At 38.4% G+C, this 20,384-nt stretch overlaps 1 protein-coding gene across 10 annotated transcripts in view; it reads right to left on the reverse strand.

Moving 5' to 3' along the window:
* Positions 1 to 20,384, reverse strand: part of LOC126095313 (protein polybromo-1) — a 326,966-nt gene that overhangs the window by 24,890 nt on the left and 281,692 nt on the right. For 7 of the 10 annotated variants that reach the window (XR_007521952.1, XM_049910108.1, XM_049910110.1 and 4 more), the window contains 4 exons: positions 12,605 to 12,736; positions 12,060 to 12,182; positions 4,312 to 4,582; positions 2,058 to 2,208 (listed from right to left, as the gene is read on the reverse strand). Coding sequence is in view for 9 of the 10 variants with exons in the window: in XM_049910108.1 (XP_049766065.1) it covers positions 2,058 to 2,208; positions 4,312 to 4,582; positions 12,060 to 12,182; positions 12,605 to 12,736 (677 nt within the window). In the remaining variant the exon portion in view is untranslated. Of the gene's footprint in view, positions 1 to 1,588; positions 1,651 to 2,057; positions 2,209 to 4,311; positions 4,583 to 12,059; positions 12,183 to 12,604; positions 12,737 to 20,384 lie in introns of all 10 variants that reach the window. The other 3 variants (XM_049910115.1, XM_049910112.1, XM_049910113.1) reach the window with 2 other exon arrangements.

Here is a 20,384-nt window from a genome sequence, read left to right on the forward strand (position 1 = left end):
TTGTGCATTGTTGGTATTTTTGTGTTAAGAAATTTATTTTTGTTGCTACGAATTTTTTAAAGGCTGCTACATTCGAAGATGAACAATACGAAATTTCTATTTACTTCATTGGATAATGTATGAAAATGCAGTGGTCGAAAGTCGGGGTGGAGAAAAAAAATTGTCTTCTACTTTTTTTTTTACTGACACAGAGGTTTTGGCACCAGTATTTATCTTTGTGCCTGCAAAGCATGCCTGTGTAGCGCTACATATATTCGATAGCAGAAGTTACCTACCGCTTCCTTTGCACTTGATTCTAAGCCGCAGGCGGTTTTTTTTTTTAATTACTAAAACCAGAAAAAAAGTGTGGCTTAGATTCGAGTAAATACGGTAGCATATGTTCTCACATTCTTACTGTAATTATTTAGCATATATGGTACAGAAATGGAGAACCACGCAGCAAATCGATCTGGAAAACTGCCTTAAAAATGCCCTTGTATCTACTCATTTAGCAGACCAAAGAATGCTACCTTGACAGCTGCATTCAATCAAAGTTGGGCTCATCTTCTTGCCTCCTATCCTAATAATGTACACAATTACACATGCAATGTTTTGCTCTTTAGCATCGGCACTGCAAAACATTTTCCAATTGAAAGGTTCGCAGAAATGGAATATTACAATAGAACTGGAAAATTACTGTCACCTACTGCTTTGTATACAATTTAAATTGCATATTCATGCTTTGAAAACATTAAAACACATGTTAATGTAATTCCCCGTAATAAGGAAAGGCAAAACTGTTATGGACTCCCAGTTTGTCATAACACGCAAATGTGTAACTGTAATTGATTTTCATAAGTTTTGTTAACTATGGGTTTTTTTCATCAGAAGTACACAACTGAAAACAACATCTGTACACAAACTAACAGCCTCTCAATTTAGAACAAATCATTTCCTTGCAACTGTGTGTTTCAGCATGGTATTTCAGAGAGCTTCTGCAAAGTTTGTAAAATTTGTAAAGGGGACTGACAAATTGAAGCTGTGACGTTTGCTATGAGGAGTGCCCATATAATTTACTTGGTAAAAACTGTCTGCAAAAGGCAACGACTTAGGTTCAAGTCCTAGTCCAGTACACTTAATCTCCCCGGAAGTTTCAATCTCTGACTCAATCACACTTTGTTTCCACAATTCACTAAAATAAGTTTTTCAAATTTTAGGGAAAAGATGAAATTTGAAAGAAACAAGGTATGCTCAAAAATTAATTTAAAATGTGGAGTCAAAGTTTCAAATTGTCACTTAACAGAACAAGTTTACTCAAATCTTGTGAAATTTTCAAACAAAAGAAAAGATAATGGCATTCGCTTTACACTAAACAGAAATAAAAGTTGTGCACTTGCATGAAACTTGGATGCTGAAAGCGGGTAACAGTTGCATTTCAATGACATCCCCTACACATATGCATTAGGATAAGCAAGCAATGGACTCATTTATATGCAGGTGAATATGATGGTGCACATTCTTTGCAGCCATAGTTCCACACAATGTTATTTCAAGCAAAAGGTTTAACACAGCTACACAACAAATTACAGAGACCAATAGCATGACCAACCAGTAGTGTCAGCAGTGGTAGCTGTTTGCGGTGGTGCAGATGTCCTCGAAAACATAAAGTTCCTGTAACAGCCATTGGGAATCACAGAAAGAACGGAGGCTCAGCTACTACTGAGTTGGATGTTATTCATAGTTTCTTGTCAAATGGTACACTAGTATATTTTTTGACCACATTCTGTATATTATAGATGCAAATCACAAACTGCAACTTCATTTGTAAAGAAGAAAATAAAAAAGAAACTGAGTCCTTATCAACCTTCACCTACCTTAAACAGCATTTAAATGCTTTGCAAAAGCGAATGATCTATTCCTCATAGAAAGTACAAACATGGAGAATTAGAATCCTTTAAATTGTCTTAAATTTTAGTTCCCACACGTAACTGCTCCAACAATATTCGCTTCCAGTGAAAACAAACTATAACAGCAATGTAAGATATAAATGAACAATATAATGGCATATCAATACATACTTGCTACGTTCTTGAAGAGGAACAGTGCGGCCATTTCCTTTGAGCAAGTGAATCTCTTTCACATGCCTTGCCAAGCGCAAAACACTTGGAAACGGAGGCATTCCTTTCCTTAATCTCACACAACCTCGCCACTGACACTGATATTCGGTATCTGCAAATAAGACATGAAAATATAAAAGTAAAACAAATACGTTAAAATCCAGACTAACCTTTAACAGTAATATTTGTGTGATTCAGAAAGTTACAAAAGGCTGAACTGTTGTACTAACTATGAGAGTGAGTCAGTGAATGCATTGGATTGTGAAATATTACTGTATCTCATTGCTACCTATCAGAACCCCTCGGAGAGCATTAAAGATAAACACCAGTCCTAATTGTCCAATTGTAAAATGACCTGTTTCCAAATTACATACAAAAATAACCACTATTTCTGTATACATATAATTCAAAAACGATGCTTTGCTCATTATCATTGTTCTTATGTGAGAAACACAATGTAAATGTGAAATTAATACTGTAACTAATCGAAAGAACTGTAGCACATGGTCAGGATGTACCAGTAAACCTATCATTATAAAATTACTACAGCACATTAAAGAGAACATATAAATAAAGCACGTTAATTGAATCTCCGATATATGTTAGCACTAAAATTCAGGCACTAGTTGATTTGTTATAAACAAATTTAGAAATGTAATTGTTACCTGTAACATAATTAGTCAGAAAATGTTATATTAACTCGTAACTAAGTTGAAAATAGGTTCACCTTGTTCAGCACCGAGACGGTAAATTTTTAGCAATGTGCAGCTCATATTCGGTTTAACTTTTAATTGTGATTTTACATAAAATTGTAATTTTCATTGTAGGTAATTGTTAACAGAAGTCTAATAGAGGTCACGCAGGTGCCTTGGGGCACTCGTTTTTTGGCCAGGGTTGCGAGCAAATGTATTGTAGGCTCACTCATTTGTCGACTGTTGTGAACTCTGTGTCGTTTGATGTCAACTTTGGGTACATGTGATGTAACCGGTACAGTTCACCAGGCTCGGACACCAGAGTCCTGGAAATATATTGGTATTAAAACTGCAGTGTACTTTGGAATTTATTTGGGAGTCTTTTGCAATCCTTTTCACAGGCTGCACAGCGACGAGACATGAATCCAGGAATTTTATAAAACCCCGAGAACTAAACAACTCTCAATGTTGGTAGAATTGACGTGAAAACAACAGCGCATCGACTGGGCATTTCACACAAAACATTTGCAATGCATAGATGGGAAAATTTAAACATCTCAATTGTTATCTGTCACAGAATTGTGAAGGTGGTGATAGGACTACACGTAATTGCCAGCAAAATGAGTGTTTCAAGTTTCATCAAGTAAACTGACTACTGAGGGGCTTTCACTAGAATTTGCCTTATTGAAACAATGAACTATAGCAAGATTTTTATAAGCTTCCTGACAACATAATAATTTAGTTGAAATTCTTAAGAAAATGTAACACACATGTGGAGAGAAAAACATAACTTGCAATTTTAGTCCTACATGCCACAAATAAATAAGGTTAAGTGTGATGATGCTTTGACTGGACAATTCATCTTTATCAAACTTGCAGTGACTTATAAATGTGCTAAAATAAAGTCCTGGGTGAAATATAAATAATGGAAGGTGTAAAACTAACAACTGAAAATACAATGATGCACTGAATGATTGAAGTGTAGATTAGATGTATACACCACTACACTATCAGAACCTACAGCATTCACCAACATATGCTGGAAAAATTTAGTTATGTAACTTTCCCAGCAGGAAACTTTTCTCTCTTTTTTATCCGTGCCAAGGCCACCAAAATTGTCAGGCTTCTTGGCCTCATTACATTTTGTAAAGGGGTCTGTTAACAAAAAAGTGTAACCCACTCATTTGGATCCTGTTGTAGATTTGTGTGGCAGGATTAAATGGTCAGAAGACCTATTACATCAGTGAAGCTTTTGAACATGCGGCAGGGGATTTGCGTCATCTAGAAAGAACCCCAGTACAAATGGCACTCCTCTAAGTGAATTCCAACATAAACTGGAGCAACGACATAAGATACTTGAGTTCTTACTTTGCATCTATTCATGCCATGGCACTTGGTAACAGATTCCCCATCCCTCCCTTCATATACAGTTATAAGTTGTCAGCAGTACATTTACTCCCACATTATAACTGGAACAACTGAGAGAAGAATGTTATTACTAACAAACATGATAATAAATCTACCTTGTGGTGCAGAAGCAAAATGGGCCTGCACATGACCTGAACTCTCATTAACACAATGGTCAATACAGTCTGTCTGATCCTCAAACTGCCAGTCACAGTTATCCCACAAGCATTCATAGATAGTATCTGGTCCTGCATTTCCACTGTTTCCTGTTCCTGCTGGAGTTGGTGAAGGGCAATTTTCACTTTCTAACTTTGCTGCAGTTTCTTCATTAACTTTTGCAGCTCTTTCTTCCCACACCTGCTTCTCCTGGGCTGGAAGATTACGCCACTGGAAAACAGTCACCAAATGGTTTCACATTATCAGACAAAATTCAAAACAGGTAAACAAAGTAATGCAGAGTAAACAGATTAAATTAAGTGATGTTAATGACTCAGGTAAGGAAACAATATTCTGGTAGTAGTTTATATGTTTTAATGAAGGTAATCAATTTTTGAAAATGTAAGTAATTAGATAGATACACAATCTACTCACCAAGCGGCAGTAGGAGAACACACAAATAAAATGTATTACAGTTTTCTAGGTTTGAAGCCAGTGGCTCCTTCATTTGTCAGAATGGTTGAAGGGGAAGGAAGTGGCACGAAGGAAAAGGACTGGTGAGATTTAAGAAAAGGGACAGAGTTTTCAGAAAACTATCAAATTTTCCTAAATGTCATCATTCCTTCACCCTTCTTCCTTCTCCTTCAACCTTTCCACCAGAAGGAGCCACTGGCTCCAAAGCTAGTAAACTATAACACATTTTATTTATGTGTTCTCCTGCCACCACTTGTTGAGTAGATTTTTTATCAATCCAATTATTCTAATATACACATTTTGCTATTTGGGTAGCAAAATAACTGACAATGGCATAAGTAGGAGAATATAAAATCAAACTGGAAATACCACAAAAAACTTCCTGAAAAGAAAGGAGAAATAAACTGTAAGAAAACATAATAGTGTGCTTTTGGTGTTCTGCCGAGCTATTGTTTCCATTTTCTGCACAATATTTTGAAAACCAACCGGAGCATCTTCTTTAGGTACTGCAAGTTTTTCTGTTATGTACACTCCCTGCTTGGACTCCAATCAAATATAACCTATTGTTGGCCTCAAGCTGCGACTTATAGCCAAGTTCAATTCCTGACTTCCACTATGCCCTTTGGTGCTCTTTTGTTTTTCAGAGCTTACGCTGATATTCCATGAAATGCAAATTCTCTCAGCGTTTCCCAATTCTGATGGGTTTGATGACTGGTGGGATTTTAATAAATTAAGTGTCAGACCCCCCAAGTGTTACTTAAATTGAAACCACTGTCCCCATTAATTAGAGTAGTAATGCTGACCATTATCACTGAGCAAATGTGAAGTTTCTGGGACAGCACTATTACAGTGTCTATAAAAATAAAAATTTCAGAAAATCTAATAAACAGGCACCAAGATTTCAATTTAAATAATGCATGGTATTTGGTATTCAATTCATTAAATTATTGCTAGCCAACACCTCCAACAGAGCTAGAAAATGCTGCGAGAATCTGTGTTTCATGGAACATCAGTACAAGCTCTAGAAGACAAGAAGATCATCAAAGGGCATAGTGGATGTTGAGAATCAAACTCAGCTATAAACATTGGCGTGAGGTCAACAACAGTTCATGGCCTGGTTAAAATCAAGGTAGCAAGTACATGTAACAGCACAACCCACAGCACCTGAAGAATAAAGTTGGGTCAGTCATCAAAATACTGTGTAAAGCATGCAAACAACTTTTCAGAACACTAGGAAACACACTATGAATCAACTGTGTCAAGAAAACGTGAGAGAGAATATAAATAAATGAGTTTTTCTGGAGGTATCTCAATAGGACAAGTGTTTGATATGGGGCACTACACAAGAATTCTGAAGACCAGGTAACCAATGAACAGGCATTGAATCAAATTGTGGAGAAAATAAATTTAAAGGACAACTTCACTGAAAGAAGGGATAAATAAATAACTGTCCTGTGGAACCATGGCCTGGTGCAAGTCTTTCAATTGTATGCTAATTCTGTGACTTGTGTGTCCTTAAAACCAATGGGAACTGCCATATCCCCGGACTGTCACTCATCCAAGTACTAGCTGAGCCTAATGTTGCTTAACTTCTGTGATCGGACAGGAATCGGTGTTACCAAATTTGGAAGGCCATTGACAAATAAGGGAACAGCAGCTGATAGGACACATACTGGGGCATCAAGGAATTGTTGGTTCCATAATGGAGTGAAGTGTGCCGATAAAAAATTGCAGAGAGCAAGGTGTGTGTACTACAAGCAGGTTCAAAAAATGTTGGCTGCAGTAATTATGCTGAGATGAAAAGGATCATAAAGATAGATTAGCATTGAAAGCTACATCAAATCTATCTTGAAAAGGATCATAAAGATAGATTAGCATTGAAAGCTACATCAAATCTATCTTCACAATGAAGGCCACAAGAACAACTCATTTCTTGGAAAGTTTATGTCAACAGAGGACTTATTTCATTGAGATTAAATTTCATATTATACCTGTCTGTGTGTTATGTGTAAATACTGCTATTTCAGAAAACAATGTTTCCAACTATAAACAAGGAATACATACATAAATGATGGCATCAAAAAAATTTAAGAGTGTTAATAAAAATGGAGATGACAGAAGACTAAACGAGCAAACACATGAGGAAAAATTAAAAGAGAAATCACAAGCAACACGAAGAAAAATAAATTTATGAATTTACTATTCACAAAAAACCAAAAGCTACGACAGTTTCAAAAGTAACATAAAACAATAGGAAAACATAATATTTAACTTCCAGAATTTCTTCAATGTATAGGAGCAACAGTCACTAAACTGGCTGAGTACATGAACAGGCAAAGAACTGTTTGCCTTGGGAACACTTAGTATGCAGTTACTAAACATTTTCTACAGCATGACTCCAAGCTCCAAGTTCCTGTCACTCCGCACAAACTATTTAGATCCTTCCACTTCATACTAATTTCCCTGAACTCTGATTTCATTATGTTTTATACATACTTTTTATTTATTATGATCATATGTTGACTCCTTTTTAAATCTTTGTTCTCCTCCCTCCCCTCGTTCCCATTTTCCCCTAAATCTTAGTTGCACCTTGCAATTATCTTTTTCTTAACACTTCTTTTTCTTAACTCTTCCCAAGTCATCTCTGGACTGAATCTGGTGGAGAGTTTACCAATGTACTATCCCTGAACCCCTACTCTATCTGAAACATTCCCCTTAATCTTTCTCCACCCTTGTCCTCACTACACGCGGGTTTTTCAGCCTGGGGACCTGAGTATCTATCTAGTCTAAATTCAGAAAGGAAGATAATTCACTAGTTTTCTCAAGTATGTCATTTCCAACTGCATACACTATGTAATTACATCCTGTACAACTACCAAACTGAGGGTCTCTTGATTGATAGAGTTCACCTACTGTCCCAATCATTTTCTATGGAAAATTCAGGATGGAATGTAGCAATACTATGGAAAGGATAGTTGCTACACACCATATAGTGGAGATACTGAGTTGCACATAGGCACTAGGCACAATAAAAAGACTGTTACGAGAGTGAGCTTTTGGCGAACTAGGGCTCCTTTGGAAACACACACACACACACACACACACACACACACACACACACACACACACACACACACTTATACTAACACAACTTACACACAGTAAGACTACTGAAGCCAGTCTGGCTTCAGTAGTCAGAGAGAGAGAGAGAGAGAGAGAGAGAGAGAGAGAGAGAGAGAACGTGCTTGCACATGTATGTGTGTGTTGTCTATTTTCAACAAAGCTCTAGTTAGCCAAAAGCTCACTCTATAAGTCTTTTTGTTGTGCCTGTCTGTGACTCAGTATCTCCGCTATATGGTGATACAATCATTTTCTATGGTGGAATTCTTAAACTTTTTACATCATGCCGCCCACCCCTTCTGGAATACATTAATTTGCCCCCCCCCCCCCCCACACACACACACACACTTTTTATTTCCTTCTTCAGCATTTCTCACACTTGGCACAAAAATGGCTCATGAGATCTACAGGGCTATTACAAATGATTGAAGCGATTTCAGAAATTCACCGTAGCTCCATTCATTGACATATGGTCACGACACACTACAGATACGTAGAAAAACTAATAAAGTTTTGTTCGGCTGAAGCCGCACTTCAGGTTTCTGCCGTCAGAGCGCTCGAGAGCGCAGCGAGACGAAATAGCGACAGGAGCCGATGAAGCGTATGTCGTGCTTGAAATGCACTCACATCAGTCAGTCATAACAGTGCAACGACACTTCAGGACGAAGTTCAACAAAGATCCACCAACTCCTAACTCCATTCGGCGATGGTATGCGCAGTTTAAAGCTTCTGGATGCCTCTGTAAGGGGAAATCAACGGGTCGGCCTGCAGTGAGCGAAGAAACGGTTGAACGCGTGCGAGTGGAAAATTGGCTTCATGCCAGAACTGGAGACCGACAGCGCCGACTTCATCTTTCAACAGGATGGTGCTCCACCGCACTTCCATCATGATGTTCGGCATTTCTTAAACAGGAGATTGGAAAACCGATGGATCGGTCGTGGTGGAGATCATGATCAGCAATTCATGTCATGGCCTCCACGCTCTCCCGACTTAACCCCATGCGATTTCTTTCTGTGGGGTTATGTGAAAGATTCAGTGTTTAAACCTCCTCTACCAAGAAACGTGCCAGAACTGCGAGCTTGCATCAACGATGCTTTCGAACTCATTGATGGGGACATGCTGCGCCGAGTGTGGGAGGAACTTGATTATCGGCTTGATGTCTGCCGAATCACTAAAGGGGCACATATCGAACATTTGTGAATGCCTAAAAAAACTTTTTGAGTTTTTGTATGTGTGTGCAAAGCATTGTGAAAATATCTCAAATAATAAAGTTATTGTAGAGCTGTGAAATCGCTTCAATCATTTGTAATAACCCTGTATTTACTTCTCTCTGGCTATCAGTTAGACACACACTAATTCGGACATTCCTTGCACATGTGAGTACCAGATTAGTGAAACTGCCGGATTATTCAGATTATCTTAAATTTAGTGCACACGCATAATGATTATACGTTGTTAAATCGAAAGAGACATTCATTTTCCCAAAAACTTGGTTCTTGAGTGTGCACATACACAGTAGTATTATCACTATGAAACATCCTAAAATTTTTATTTTATGAAATGATGGCAAGCAATGGCAGTATGTACTCCAGGAAGATGTCTGAAACATTGGAAGGTATGTGTTCCAGTTTGATCAGAAACAGTTGGCACATCCAACACTGTACATAGCAGCAATGTCTTTCCACGATGAACTTCAGTTCAACTTCTATCTAATTTTGCATTTCTGCTTGAGGTCTAGTATAAAGTGTTTTATTTTAGAAGCCACGATTCTAAACCATAAAGAAAGCCACAATCTCAAACACCTATAGCATTATTTAACATGGAAATGTAACTGTATAGATAAAAAAATCTACTCGCCAAACATCGACAGAACACACTTTTGGCTACCTTACTACATTTCAACTGACTTCAGAAACCTCATGAAATCGAGTGGACAGATGCAATGGCTGTGATTAACAATCAAATATTTTAATCATTGTTGCAAAGTAAGTGGTGGTCACATTGTCAAGTGGCTACTTGTCATTAGGGGTTGTTAAATGCTTGATAAGTAGTTAACCTTGAGGGGTTATCAGTGTTAGTTTTTCAGTCTTGCTGCTGACAGAATCTAGTGGTCTTGTGCAATAAGACAGAAAATTAATGATGGGGTGCTTCCTAACTTGGTTCAAGGAGAAAGAACCTGATGCTAGCAACATTTGCTCAATAGAAGTCTCTTCTTACATAATAAGAAATGCAAACATTGCTGGAGCTTCTTTTTCTTACTGTCCCTGCATTACTCCTCTCCATTGCAGCACTTGTTTGATCTGCACATAGAAACCCCATTTTAACGAAGTTAAAATGTGTGCACTATACTTACTGTTTGTAAATCACTTTATTGCAGCACTACTTATTTCAAAACTGGCAGAAATTGAAGGACTTCAGGTTGTTAATGCTTTGTGTCTGGCCATGGCCACTAATAGTAGCAGTAGCAGTAGCAGTAGTAGCAATAATAATAATGATGATGCTGTGCAACACCATAGTAGCCCTTATGTAGGTACCACTGTGTCATGCTGTCAATTCATTTATCTGTTACGAAGTGAGTAATGAAGCAATTTGTGGACTACTGCAGGTTGAGATATTTAGCATTTGTTACGTTATGTCTGACATTTATCATCAGTGATTTATGGAACAAAGCACTACACATGTGGACTCTGCGAGGAATCTATAACCTCCACCGCATTAATGCCACTAACTGAGAAATTATTGATAACTTGTATAATCAGTATTACAGTCTTACAAAATTGTAACAATAGTAATGATCTTTTGTAAATGATTTATTTTCGTGGCTGAAACAAAATCAATCTAAGTGTTCTGTCAATAACACGCAGTCTCTGATTCGATTTCCTGACAACATTCTCTGTGTGTTCTTTGCAATTTAAGTTACTCATAATTGTAATTCCTAGGTATTTAGTGTAATTCATGGCCTTTAGATTTGACTGATTTATCATGTAACCGAAGTTTAAGAAGAGCTGTGGGGGATGGGGCTAAGAGATTAAAATTTTATCACAAATCAGTCTAATTATTATCTCAAATATCTCGTTAAAAACATTTTCTTGTACTGTTCTGGGATAATTCATTGTGGCCTAAGTGCCAACTAAGAGCACTGGCTTAGAAGAGATAGATTGTTGCCTTGAAACTTAAACTGCTGACAATATGCCCTCTATACACTCACTATGCATGACCACTATGGATTGTGGGACAGCAATTCCATATGGCTGCTCGCTGCCACCTCAGGGCGTCACTCAAAATTGCATACTCACTCTCTGTCATTGGGATACAGCTAGTAGGACAAGCTTCCTTCCTAACTCCTTTGTGGACCTAGGTACAAAATGACAAAAGTTACATTTCTAAGGTGATCACCTACCAGATCACGCCACATCTAGTTGGCAAAGCAAACCAATCTCAGCATGCCCAACTATACCCAATACAAAGTACAAGCCTACTTGTGAAACATGAGAAAATCTTGAAAGTATCATGAAATGGACAGATTGCTACTCACCATATAGTAGAGATGCTAAGTCACAGACAGGCACAACAAAAATACTACTAAACATGTTATCATTTGACCAGAAGCTTTTCTTCTGAAACAGACAACATACATTTACACATTCACACAAATACAGCTCACACACACCCATGACCACTGTCTCTGGCTGGCATCAGCAGCTAGAGACAGTTATCATGTGTGTGTGAGCTGCCTTTTTATGAATCTGTGTGTGTATGTTGTCTATTACAGAAGAAAGCTTCAAGGGCAAAATCTTATGTGTTTAGTAGTCTTTTTGTTGTGCCCGTCTGCAAACCAGCATCTCTGCTATATGGTGAGTAGCAATCTATCCTTTTCATAATATTGCCACTATTCCAGCCTGCATTTTCCATTTTTAGAAACTTAATGTCCCTAAAAATAACCAAACCTTGTCTATCTCAACCACACTCACTCTTCACTTACACGTCACCCCCTCAATCCAACACGCTGTTAAACAACTGAGTAAAGAAATTATACAAAATAGAGAAACCAGCAAGTGTGCACTCATTATAATATTAAAACCATCAAAATGCATCACAGCTCTAAATTACTTACCTCATTTCCAACTATTCGGCTGATCTCACCAAAACTTGAATCAGGATGATTTGCCTGGACTGCTCGCCGAACATCTCCCGAATAAAGGATGTAACCAGTCACCAGCTTCTTACCCTGGGATTTCTAGAATCAAACCATAAGGCTTCAGAAAAAGATGATATTTGTCTAAATATCAATCACACAAATGTCTCCGACAAGAATGATGTGACAAATCTTCCCATAATAAGAAAAATGCTTCTAAATCAAAATCTGAGGCCTTCTCAGTGTAAATGTTATTTTTTTTTTTTTTTGTTCATTGTTCACTTCTTTCTTCAAACTACATAAAGTTGTTATGATGAGGACAAAGTTAAATTCTATACCATAGCCATAAAAAACTGACTGCCAGAAATATGAAAACATAGAGAAAGCAACCAATCAATTACAATTTACAGAAAATAATTTTCAAATCACACAAAAATTTACTTAAAAATCTGATATTGAGCAGGAAAGGTTTCATGCATGCAGGTAATGGAACATCACCATTTGCCAAAGACACAGAAACTGACCTTCTTGGCAACTGGTGTTGCAGAGGGTGTGGTTGTATCTCCAGAGCCTACGGACGGTGGACCACCATCTAAAGAGTCCTCTGTCATCACCTCAGGGTCACCTGCAATCTTGGGCAGCAATGGCGATTGGTCCTAAGTGCAGCCAAACACTACCACTCATTCATCACATTGATCTCTCATACTGAACTTCCCAGGAACACCCATCACCAATCAAAATCAACAAAAAATAATCAAAAGAAACAAAAAATTAAGTAACAAAAATATTTAAAAATCGAAAAATGGCATGTAAATAATAAGAGGAAAAAGTATGTCAAAAAATATAAAATATGTAGGCGTCAAAAAATATAAAATATGTAGGCAACAGAATAAAACAAAATACAAAACAGAGCAGTACATTTTTGTGATAAAACAGTAATGATGGGTAGCTGGTAGAGGGGAATGTAGGAGCACCCTGAGGCACTAAAACAAAACAAAAAAAATTTAACATAAGTTACCCAGCATAAGTGACCCATTACACACTGCACGTGACATTCTAGTGTGAACTCACTGTGATGGAAAATACTTTCATGATATTGAAGCAATGTCTGTGCACTCTTTAAATACAAAGACAAACATTACCCACGTAAATGATGTAGATTAATGTGAGGCAACAATAAGGCATCAGGTGATGAAAGCATTTTGCTGAGATTAGTCATGCAAATTTCATTGGCACATAGTGGCTGAAACAGTCAACTTTATTCACTTTATCAGAAGTTTAATTATTTACTATAGCTTTCGATATGCTCAGAGCATGAGAGGACCGCAAGACAAACTATATTTAAGGTTGTGTCTAACATTTTGCTTCAGTCAGCAGAAGTGTGACATGACCTTAACTGACTGTTCTGTTTCACCAATTAGTGTTACAAAACTCACTGACCATTTAACATTTCAATTTACATAATTCCAGTTAACTTAATTCAAATATATTTCTTGAGCCTGTGTGCTCCATAATCTATTCACACAAGTCGTCAAGCTGGGCAGCAGTAGAGAAGAATACTGTGCACCAATTTGCATTCATCAGTACTCTTGATGGAATGAAGTGAAAAACAAGAATATAATTCTTTTCTGCGCACCAAGGTGGTCATTTAGGTAACCTATAAGGAATATTAAGGGAAATCTGTTGCCTACTAAGCAGGATATTTCAGACTCGAATGAGAGGAGCGCTGAAATTGTGTAAAATGCGTCCAGACAGCAGCAAAAATAATTCAGCGAGGTAGGGAACGGAAAAGAATGACTTCAGCCGGGTATGCAACAAAAATCAGCAATAGCACGGAAAGGTTAAAGATAAAGAAAACACACAACATATTCTACATAAATATTGTCACAATATCACTTTTCAGGAAAATGAATGGCACACATTCAACTATAAGTAATGATTAGTTACTAATTTTTTACTAATTAAAAGTTGTTGCTTGTATCACATATTTTACTCTACTTAAGTGAATTATACTTTCTCTCGCACATTGTAATTCAAATCTCTAAACCCTTTGCTATTGATTTTACATGTATTGTTCTTCCTACTTCATAGTATGATTTCTGCACACAAACAAATGATCTCTATTAATTCTGAAACCACCATAAATATTACCTCTAAGAGACCAAAAGTACATCTCCAGGGATCTCTAAGAGGTGACAGACTGTGCCTATGCCATATCGTAATTATTTGTGGCTCTCAAGACCCATATGCCAGGAAAATATTAGTTATGGTGTGAAATAAGTTATGATATTGTAGTATGTTTGGTAGGCAGATGATGAGCAGCCTCACATATGTTAAGGTCATTCCATCTGAGGCCTTAGACAGTGACCATCGGCTGTTGGTAGCCACCCTGAGAGAGAAAAAAGATAGGAGGGCAACAGAAATACAGGAGAAAAGGTTGAAGACATGGATGCTGAAAGAGGATGAACGGAGGACCCAGTACCAGACACTGATCAGGAAGAAGCTGCCAAAGAAAGATCAGAGAACAGTGGAAGAAGGATGGGGAGATTTTAAGAGGGCTCTAGTTGAGGCAGCTGAGACTGTGTGCGGAAGAACTAGCACAAAGAGGAGAAGTAGGGAAACCCCATGGTGGAACAACATATATAAAGAGGCAGTACTTCGAAAAAACAAAGCCTTCAGAGAATGGTTCCAGACCCGAACAGAGGAAGCTAGGGTAAAGTATAAGGAAAGCAAGAAAGCGGCACAGACCATAGTAAGGGCGGAGGAGAAGAAAAAGTGGTTGGAAAAATGGACAAGAATGTTAGAAGAGGACAGTGAAGGGAAAAAAAAGTACTTTACACCATGGTAAGAAATAAGAGGAACGACAGAAGCGAGTGCCTGAGGATCATGGATAATAATGGAAGAGTTGTGGAGGAAATGCATGAGCTCAAAAAGATTTGGAAGGAGTACTTTGAAGATCTGTTGAATGCCGCCAAGCGGGTAACTAACAGCGATGGAGAGCCTAAGGCAGCAGACGATTATAATAGTGGGGAAATTGATGATCTAACTTGGAATGAAGTGGAAGAAGCCATAAAGAGGATGAAAGGGGGCAAGGCACCAGGTTGGGACGAAGTAACAGTGGATATGATGCGAGCAGCAGGAGAAGTAGGAACCCAGTGACTATACAGAGTGCTGAGGGTGGTGTGGAAGGAGAACAGATTTCCTGAGGATTGGAAGAAAGGAATTATAGTCCCGATCTTCAAGAAAGGGGATAAAAGGAGATGTGAGAGCTACAGAGGAATCACCCTGCTATGCCACTGTGGAAAAATCTATGAAAAGATCCTGGAGAAGAGAATAAGAAGCAGTATTGAAAGTAGACTGCAAGAGGAGCAGTACGGTTTCAGACCAGGAAGATCAACAATGGACCTCATATTTGCGGTAAGGCAACTGCAGAAGAGGCACTATGAGTACGGGAAGGACTTAATCATGGCCTTTTTGGATATTGAGAAGGCGTATGACAGTATCTGTAGGGACAAGCTCTGGGATGTGCTGAACGCAAAAGGGATAGATGAAGAGATAACACGAAAAGTCAGAAAAATGTATGAGGGAAGTGAGAGTTGTGTGAAAGTGGGGAGGGAACGTACTGCATGGTTCAAGCTGGAAAATGGGCTGCGACAGGGAAGTGCACTTTCGCCTTTATTGTTTATTATTGTTATGGATGAAATCCTACAGCAAGTACCAGATGCAATTGGAGATCATAAAATGAAAGCAGTGCTTTTTGCCGATGACCTGATGTTATGGGGAAATTGCGAGAAGGAGGTGCAAGAGCAGTTAGATGCAAGGGAGGCAACGGCAGCACAATATGGAATGCATTTCTCTGCAAAGAAAAGTGAAATAATCGTCACAACAAGGAAGAAGAATAGGCCAAATGTGGATATAACTTGTGGAGGGGAAAAACTACAAGTGGTAGAGAACTTCAAGTACCTGGGAAGCGTGATTGAAAGTAAGGGGGGAAACGCAATGGAAATAAATGAAAGGTGCAGAAAAGCAGGGCAGTTCTACAAATGCATTAGGGGGCTTATTTGGAGCAAGGAGGTGCCACAGAAATCCAAGGGAATTATATACCGAACCTACTTTGTCCCCATATTGGCATACGGAAGTCAGACATGGGTAATGCACGAAAGCGACAGAAGTAGAATACAGGCTAGTGAAATGAAGTTCCAGAGGAGCAGGTTGGGTGTAACAAGACGAGACAGATTGCGAAATGTGTATGTGAGGGAAAGACTAAAGGAGGAACCAGCACAGGACAGGATAGAAAAATCAAGACTGCAGTGGTATGGACACATGAAGAGAATGGATGAGGGAAGAATTCCAAAGAGGATGTTTGATCTGCAACTGGAGGGGAAGAGGCCCAGAGGAAGACCAAGGGATAGATGGGTGAAGGGAGTGAAGGAATGTGTGATGAGAAGAGGAGAGAACTGGACGAAGGTGGAAGAGGGGGAATGGTGGAAAGACAGAACACGATGGAGAGGCTTGTGTTCCCGACAGACCCAGCCAGTGGCTGGAAACTGTCCAAGATGATGATGATGATTGTAGTATGTTTGTTAAAGTTTTCACGAGAGAACATTAATTCCATATCTCACACCTAAAATGAAAATGCTTCATTCCGCTCAAGAAAAATTGACCGAGTTGCCACTACTCAAAGCAGTGGAGTTCTACCAGAACTGCAGACTGCATGTTTCTTGAAACCAAATGTTCAAATCGCAATCCATCAGTAACTGGAGTACTTAAAAAAAGGGATAGTGGGTGAACCTTTCTTAACTAACACCCATTTTAATTTTATCGTGAAGACTTACAACATACACCACCTTCAAAATACAATGTATCTCAAAGAAAAAAATTGCTAAGTAAGGAAATATTTGTAGTTTCGTTGTTTTTATGCATGCAGCCATATGGAAGCGTGATGGCAGAAACAAACTGTATCATTATCACCCACTGCCTCCAGAACAGCAATAACAACAACAACAACAACAACAACAACAACAAAGTTGTCGTCAACAGCACACAATTTATTTTAAAATTTCATCATGTCGGACTGCCACTGGGCCATAGGCTCTACATCTTTGATGTACCTAGCTCTTCAAAGGATTTCTTCTTAAAGCCAGTAAAGTTTTACTCTTTTTTTGTGTGTCCATCAAAAATTAAACATTTCTGCATTTGGTTACTGGCAGCCTTTACTTCTAAATCATTTACATTCTACCAGAGCTTTCCTTACTATATTTAGACTGTAAGTATTGTTACATCACAGAAACAGTCTTTAAGACATCTACTACAAACAACAGTATTTACACATTATGGTAGCTGTATTACAGATTACTCACGTGACATAATGATGCTTACAGTGTGTCAACGAAGATAGGCATGTGGTGCAACACTAACCCAACATAATAAAATTTTAAAAATAAAACCTATGTAGCCAAAGTCAACTTCTAGTCACAAAAATTTCATTACAAAGTTTCGTTCAAGTTGCACAGCAGTGTGTGTATTAAACAAATTAGATAATACTTGGCACAAACATTTCCTAAAACTTAAAAACCAACTATCTCTTTTGAAACAGATACATAATGACTAAATCACTGTTATCAATAGTATGGAGTAGAACTGCTAAATAAAGTGATACAGGCTCTTAAGGTATTTAATTTGTTCCAGAACCATTATTAACTTGGTGCAACCATATGTTCAATTCTCTACTGTACAATAAGGGCCCGAGAAAGAGAGGGGTGGGGCAACATATGATAACAAGGAACAATTGGGTAGTAGCGACAGGCTGCTCATAATTAACTTTGCAATTGCAAGTAGACCAAAAGGCACAGCAAATACTGAAATCAAAAGGAAGCAAATGCATTACTAGGAATGTAAAACAAAGAAAGTACAAAAAGGTGTAGGTGCACTTCTCAAATCTCAAGGAATGGTTTGTGGTAAGACAAATAAACAATACAAATTGGTCAAAAAAAAAAACATTTTTAGAACATTATTCAACAAATGGCATCAGAGATACATAGAACGCTAATAAGAGAATCATGAGGAAAAAAAGCGATGGAGAAATAAATATATCACGGAAGACCTAACAATGGAAAATCCAGGATGGAATAACGACAATATTATGAAAATCATTAGAGGCCGGAAAAATTCGCATTTTGCAATAAATGTGAAATAGATGTTATTTCTACCTCAAAATGTGAAAATGTGAAATTAATTAATAGATGCTGTTTCACAGTGAATTTTATCTAGACGAGCTATTAATCAGAGATAGTTTGAAATAGTTTTATTTTCTGCACATAATATCAAAAATGTAAGCAGTTACTGGCATTGTACATCATCATCTGGCGAAGCCCACTTTGGAAAGATAATTTGTGCATGAACCTACTAGCAAACTGAAGTGTACAAGCTCAATGATTTATCAATGCGCTCAATGATCTGGCACCATGCTAATTGTGGATGGATGAATGATGTGTTTAACGTACACATCACATAAATGCAATGTAGCACTCAGCCAAGGAACCTAGCATTTTACAAGAAAGGAACACATTTGTTTGTTACCTTAAGCTCAAAAGATAGCCATCCCCGAACGCTTTGCATTGTGTGTTGCTCGTTGTTTTCTTTTCTTCCTTTGAAATAACTGAATTTACTAATCCTGGTCCATCACGGCTTTCAATTATGACCCATAGAACACCAGAAAAGATCAGCCATCCCTGTGATAATGTGTCAGTTCCGCTGTAGGCTGCTGCCCAGCGAAATGGAGGTGGGGTTTGTTTCCCCACACTGCTCCTCCTCACGTGGCGGTCAAAATTCTAGCTCGTTTACACTCGCGGCCATCAGTGACTATAGTCTATAGCGCCCGCCCTCTGCAGTATAGCGATTGGGAAACAGAACCTGTAAAGTTTTACGACGGTGCCGAAATTCTTCCCCTAATGCTAAAATTGAGTTGTTGTATTTTCCATTCTACTTCTATACAAAGTGCCTTGCCAGTTATACTGGCAGCATTGTCAAGCATGGGTCTTAGGGCTATGAAAGTCCCACGAAATGTCAAAATTAGTAGTCTGCAGATCTTTTAATCTTCAAATTGGGCGGGAAAAGACAAATGATGCCCAGAAATACCTATAAGGAAGACACATTCATGTAACTGGCGGGAAAATGCTGCTGCTTTTCAACAGAACAATCAGTTTTGGAAGCAAAGGCCATTTCGGAAGAAAAAAGTGTTTAAGATTCTCCAAAAGCAAACATTCCAGTCAAAAAGTTCCCAATAATAACTATTCTCACCAGTCAATTTTAAAGAACTAATAATTTGTTTGCCTTCACTCATGCAGCACGACAGCATATTACATTTGTGTGTCTAATCATTTGCAAACAAAGAAAATATATGCGATTTTCGACAAAAATAGATGCTACATTTTCCGGTCTCTAATAATCATAGACTGCCACTCACCATACAGAGGAGACACAGTTGCAGACATGTACAACAAAGAGACTGCTGTACATTTGAGTTTCTGGCCAAAGGTGCAGATGTGCAGAAAGGCAGGCAGGCAGGCAGGCGCGCACACACACACACACACACACACACACACACACACACACTGCCCCTCTGGCCACTGAGGCCGGGCTGCAGGCAACTATGCCTGATGTGAAAAGCAGTATGTTAGCGGTGCAGTCAAGGAGGATGCTGGGGTGAGATGGGGAAGGGGTAGCAGTGTAGAGGTGACTGCTTGTGGGAGCACCCACCATGTCAATACATGCTCTCACAAGCAGCACTACAGCCTCCCTCATCCCTACTCTGCTATCTCTCCCTATCCCCATCCCCATCCCAACCCCCTCCTTGACCCCCCATTGATAGATCGCTTCTCTCATAAGACAAAGTTGCTTGCAATCTGCCCTCAGAGGTCAGAGACAGTATGTGAGTCGTGCTTGAGCGATTTTTTTTTTTTTTTTTGGCTGAAAGTGCAAATGTATAGCAGTCTCTTTGTTAAGTCTGTGTGTGACTCAGTGTTCCTTCATATCGTGAGTAGCAGTCTGTCCTTTTCACAATATTGTCGTTATTGTATCTTGAATTTTCCACTGTTTGTTCTGACTTGATATATTTATTTTTCCATCACATTTTTTCTTACAATTCTCTTCTTATCCTTCCTACAACATTCTATGTATCTCTGATGTCATTTGCTGAACAATGACAGAGATAATGGTTGCTGAACAATGACAGAGATAATGGTCACGTGTGTTGAGTTGAGCTTGTGCAAGTGCATTTATTTGTGTGTGTGTGTGTGTGTGTGT

Source organism: Schistocerca cancellata, chromosome 8, assembly GCF_023864275.1.
Source record: "Schistocerca cancellata isolate TAMUIC-IGC-003103 chromosome 8, iqSchCanc2.1, whole genome shotgun sequence".
Lineage (NCBI taxonomy): Eukaryota > Metazoa > Arthropoda > Insecta > Orthoptera > Acrididae > Schistocerca > Schistocerca cancellata.